Source organism: Cervus canadensis, chromosome 14, assembly GCF_019320065.1.
Source record: "Cervus canadensis isolate Bull #8, Minnesota chromosome 14, ASM1932006v1, whole genome shotgun sequence".
NCBI lineage: Eukaryota > Metazoa > Chordata > Mammalia > Artiodactyla > Cervidae > Cervus > Cervus canadensis.
In genome coordinates this window covers 67,743,753-67,749,032 of record NC_057399.1, presented here as the reverse complement: position 1 = coordinate 67,749,032, position 5,280 = coordinate 67,743,753, and the positions used below count along the sequence as shown (strand labels likewise).

The 5,280-nt window shown below is 49.0% G+C and overlaps 1 protein-coding gene across 1 annotated transcript; it reads right to left on the bottom strand.

Annotated features, from left to right (window-relative positions):
- Window positions 1–2,675: 2,675 nt before the first annotated feature.
- LOC122453329 (ras-related protein Rab-7b-like) lies at window positions 2,676–4,790 on the bottom strand. The gene has a single exon (XM_043487309.1). It carries the CDS (start codon window positions 4,508–4,510, stop codon window positions 3,908–3,910), a length of 603 nt encoding a protein of 200 aa, XP_043343244.1. The 5' UTR covers window positions 4,511–4,790; the 3' UTR covers window positions 2,676–3,907.
- Window positions 4,791–5,280: the final 490 nt, after the last annotated feature.

Below are 5,280 nucleotides of genomic sequence, written 5' to 3'. Positions count from 1 at the left end.
ATGCTGGAGCAAATGATAGATGAAAGTTTTTTTCAACTAAACATTCCAGTTTTCAATTAAAGATGTTTTTCCATAAGCCTAAATCTTTCTTTTATACATAAGAAGGATGTGTTAACTGATGTAGGGGCTTAGTAAATATTTCTTGAATAGAGAAAAGAACTTTATGGTTAGTATGTGAAACTGTAACTCCCCTAAATAGGGTACTTTGTCCATATTCATTTATGGATACTGTTTTATTTATCTATAACTGCATTAATAAGCTACTGAAAACCTTGGTGGCTTAAAACAATGATTTTATTACCTTTCATAATTCTGTGGGATGCCTGGGGTCATCGGGGCAATTCTTCTGCTGATCACTCTTGAGTTCTGTCATGCAGTTGTAGTTAAATGGAGGCTTGGCTGAGATGCCAGGATAGCTGCTCCTCTTTCCCACTTTAAGTGGCCTCCTCTGTCTCTCCGTGTGGCCTCTCTATGTTTTCTGTCAATGTGATCTTTCCAGAAGGAAAGCCAGACTTCTTATGTGAAGACTCAAGGTTTTCAAAACTAAAAAGTGGAAGCTGCCAGGTCTATAAAGCTTAGGCTCTAGCTGGTATAGTGTCAGTTCTGCCATATTCTGTTATTTAAATCAAGTCCCAGGAAAGCCCAGCTTCAATGACGGAGGGGTCTACACATGGTGTAAATTCAAAGAGATGTGGTTCATTGGGAGCCATCTTTGGAGACCGGGGTACCATCCTCTGGCTCTTACTGATTCATGGCCTTTCTACATGAAAAATGTGCTTACCTCTGCAAATCTCATCCTAAATATGGTATCAGTTTAAATTCCAGGATATTGTCAACAAAATCAGGTGCCGGTATGGATGTGACTGCTCGAAGGCATCTTCTCATATGCACTTTCTCAGGTGCAGAGACCAGTGAAGAAGAGCAGATTATCCACCCACCCCCAACCCATCTCTTTCATGTAATGGTGAAAGAGACAGAAAAACTTCAGCAGACTCCCATGTTCAAAAAGAGGAGAAAAGGGAGACATGAGCATTTCCTGATTTATAGCAATTCTAAAATCCAACCTGGTGCATATCCCAATTTCTCTAACTCAAGGCAGAGGATAGTCCTTGATTAAGGTACAGTTTTGCTTTTTAGGAATGGTTTCCCTCTGCTCTTGGTTTTATCCTCTGGGTTCTGGCTCTGAGTCATTCTTCCATTTTCATTAAAATGGCCTATGTTTGTAGCTGTATAACTCTAAACCTGTTTCCTATCTCTTTGGAAGTTAAGGGCCCAAAGTGAAGGCAAACTGGGGTGGCTAGTCTATGAACATGCCCCAATGAATCACACCTCCTGTTCATATTCTTCTGTGGTTCCCCTACTCGTTGAATCTGGGCTGGCCCAGTGATCTGTTTTAACCAATGGACAATGGCAGTTTTCTGATTTTGTACTTTGGGGATGCCTGAGCCACCACCATGTAAGAGGTCTGGTTTCCCTGCTGCAAAGAGCACATGTAGAGTCTACATAGAGAGGAAGAAACTTGAGACTATGGAGAGGGAGGGAGACCATGTCAACCCAGTATCCTGGTTGAGCCTCCAGATGAACCCATGCTAAGCTGTTACCTGACTGCAAGCACACGAGAGAATCCAAGTGAAACCACCAGAAGAACTTCCCATTGAGCCTAGTCAACCTTTGGAACTGTGAAAGGTAAAGTCATTTTAAGCCATTAAATTGGGGTGGTTTGTTATGCAGCAGTAGAAAACCACACATAATCCATTCACTGAAAGTTACTGAACTGTCCATCTGTGCCTGACGCTGCATTAGGTGACGTGAATGTAAGACTAAATAAAGCATTGATTCTGAGCTCTACCTCATTTTTGTTAATGAAAGATTTTTGTAGAAGGAAATGTTTCAATTTTTTTTTAATTTTAAGGGTGAAAGATTTCTGTTTAAAATATACTGGCAGTGAATTCTTTTATAAAAAGAAATAATCACTCTGAGATTTTTCAAATTTTTAATTTTTCACATTAAAGTTTTTTTTTTTTTTTAAACTAAGAAAGACAATATTTATTATCTGTTGTGCACTCTTAGAATGGTCCCTACGCCCATTGAAGTGCATGAGCTGTGGCATCCAGCCCACAGTCCCACTGCCTCCCAGGAGAGCCTGCATGGCTCGCAGGGTGCCGCCCCCACGAAGGACGCAGACAGAGCTGTGCGCTGGGCTGCCTGCTCCTGCGGCCCAGGACAAGCAGCGCTCATTTGATAGCAGGGTGGGCAGAAGGGGTTCCCCAAACTCTTGCTGACCCCTCATCTCCCCTTTCCTCTGCCTCTGGGCGAATCTTCAGTGTCAGGTGACGCTTGGAAGTCCTACGCTAACAGTCAGGGAAGGGTACCTCTGTGTAGACAGGAGACTTCTGTGGTGGGCACGGATGTGGCCGTGGAAACCCTGGGGGGGTGGGGGTGGTCGGTCATCTCGCCTACTCCCTTCAGGTTGGGCTCTGTAAACGCTGCCCGTCACCAGAAGAAACAGAAGATTCTGGTTGTAGCGTCTGCAGGAACAGACTCCCCGGCTTCCCAGTGTTTATCACCAATGCTGATTTCTTGCCTGAATCATTGCTGCTGCAGTTTTTGCCCATCTCTCAGTAGGCTTAAGAAATTGGGATCTTTCTGCCTGGCGAATCTCGAAGGACTGAAAATGCCCGGAGCCAAAGAATGAGCTCTGAGCATCTCAGCAGAGGAAAACGGCGGCCCTTCCAGCGTCCATGGAGCCGCCCTTTCCTGTTCTGCTGGGAGGCGCGTTGCTGCCCTCTGGTGGCCGGCAGGCAAGGCGTGTTCCGGGGGTTAGGGGGTCCACCTTGTCCCTGGAATAGCAGCTTTGAGTTCTCAGGTTAATCAGTGTCTTTTCACTGTCCCTGGAACAAAACAAGCTTGTCCTTGATCTGGAGCCTTGGCCCTTGCTTCTACTTGTCCTCAGAACGCTCTTCTTCCAGTTCAGCAGCCCTTTTCTCATTCTCCAGCCTTTGGGCCAATGTCACTTCCCCAGGGAAGCCCTCCTGGGCTACTTTGTCTGAAACATCTGAAACAGCACCTAACCCCACCCTCCGTCCTTCTCTCTCCCGTTACCTTGCTTGGTTCAAGAGCTTACCTGCTAATTGAAAACATCTGGTTAAATTCTGGGTTTACTGCCTCCCTCCCTCTCCAGAACGTCGGACCCAGGAGAGCAAGGTCTTTGTTACACGCGTCCCTGGACCTCAAGCCATCACACATAGTAGATACACAAAAGGACTTGTTGAAGGAATGGCAAGTGTGTCTCCACAAGAGCGCCTGGGACTGAAGCCGAGCTTCTGGTCCTGAGGAGCTACGGGATGTGGGCAGGGCACGTGCCAACCTCGTGTGGCAGACAACCAGCTGAGGCAGCAGCCTGAGCACCAGCAAGGAGACATGCGCGGTCCCGGGGGTCTTCCTGCCTTCCCTCTGCCCTGCGCTCTGGGGGGGACAGACAGACGGTGTCCCAGGCCTGAACAGCTGCTGCCAGGGGGTGAGGGGGACCGCCTCCCCGGCCCTGGTTGCAGGGACCCTGGTCCACAGCTGTGCGGCGGCTCTAAGGGGGTGGGGTGCGGTGGGCGCGCTGAGGAAGGCGCCCGTTGCCTCCGGACGCAGCCGCCTGCGTGCAGGGATGCGCCTTCCAGAGCAGGAGGTGTCCGGGGAGGGCGCAGGGCAGGAAAGCCGGGGCCAGCGAGGGGCCGTGACTCCTCTGGGACGTCCCCGTTCCGCCCTGACTACTGCACTTAGCCCGAGGCGGGGCTGGTCTGGAGCCCGCGCGGAGGCGAGGGCTGCTGCCGGCCTAGGAGCCTGGCTGCCGTCTGAGCGCGGGCGGCCGGCGGGGCTGAGCTCTGTCCGTGGGCGCGCAGAGCCGGGGTCCGGACGGTCAGCAGCATCTGCTCTTGGGCTGGTCTTCCGGTGAGAGCTTGATGGAGTCTGTGAGGTAACTCTCTAAGATGCTTCGATACCTTGACAGAGCCCGACTGGCCAGCATCTCGAAGGCTTGTACCACGTTGATGTCATTCTTGGCACTGACTTCAAAATAGGGAATATCCTTCTCTTTACACCAGCCTTGGGCTACCTCTTGCGGAACCTGCCGGTCTGCCAGATCGATCTTGTTCCCGAGCACCACCATGGGGTAGGACTGGTGCATTGGAATGGTTTTGGCCAGAACATCACCCCTCCAGGTTTCCAGGGCTTCAAAGGACTCCAGGTCAGTGACATCAAAAGCCAGGACACAGCCATCAGAGCCTTTGTAGAATGTAGACACCATGGAGCGGAATCGCTCCTGGCCGCCTGTGTCCCAGATCTGTAGCTTCAAGGTTGTGTCATCCAGTATGATAATCTTGGAGAGGATGCTGGCCCCCAGTGTGGTCTGATAGTCTTCGTAAAACGTCTTATGCACATATCGGTGGAGGAGGGAGGTCTTTCCAACACCCAGGGCTCCAATGATGATGAGCTTGAGGTCCACCTTCTTCCGAGGATTCATGGAGGGGCTTCAGAATCTCTGGTGTTGCTGGAACAGACAAGAGCCAGGAAAAGCTTCCAGAGCCTTTTCAGCCTCCGATGGCAGGTGGGGGGTTTTCTCTGAGTCTGGGGGGCTCCTCTTAGAACAGCAGTCTCAGCTAGATCAGAGGAAAAAGGCTTTGGGAGCAAACTTGTTGAGGCCAAGTCACTTCCTTCTGAGTTTTCCTCCTCTCTCTTTATGCACAAACTTGGGAAAGTTGCAAAAGAGGCTGGGCCGGTGTGACCTCAGCCGTGTGGGTGGAGTGGGTGGGGAGGATGGAAAGCTGGGCTCCCAGCAGACTCCACATTAAAGTTTTTAAATAGTGAAGCATACCAGAGTTTTTAATAACAGAATTTGATTCAGCAAATATTATCTGATCCTTTGCTACATGTTTCCTCAGTACATTTTAAAAATCTGTGTGAAATTCAAGTGCTGTTTTCCACCTGATATCTACTAGCTTGCATGGGACTTGTTAAGTTACTTGGGGGATCCTAGTTTTGTCTATTAGCATGCATTCTTGTTATTATCGTGCATCCCATGGTTGTTTCCTTATTGCTTCAGCAAGAATTACATTCAGTTGTTCAGTTTCTAAATGACCTAATTAGCAGCAGTTTTTCCATTTTTTTTCTTTAGAATTCTCTTAGTCTACAGTTGGACTCCCTCTCTATTACTCTCTTTTCCTCCCTGAGTTTTACTCAACATTCTGCTAATGAGTTCACATTCCACTCTTGTCCCTCCATGGATTGTTGCCC

Excerpts from the sequence above, each read along its gene's own strand:
- LOC122453329 (XM_043487309.1), bottom strand. The coding sequence starts at position 4,510 with ATGAATCCTCGGAAGAAGGTGGACCTCAAGCTCATCATCATTGGAGCC.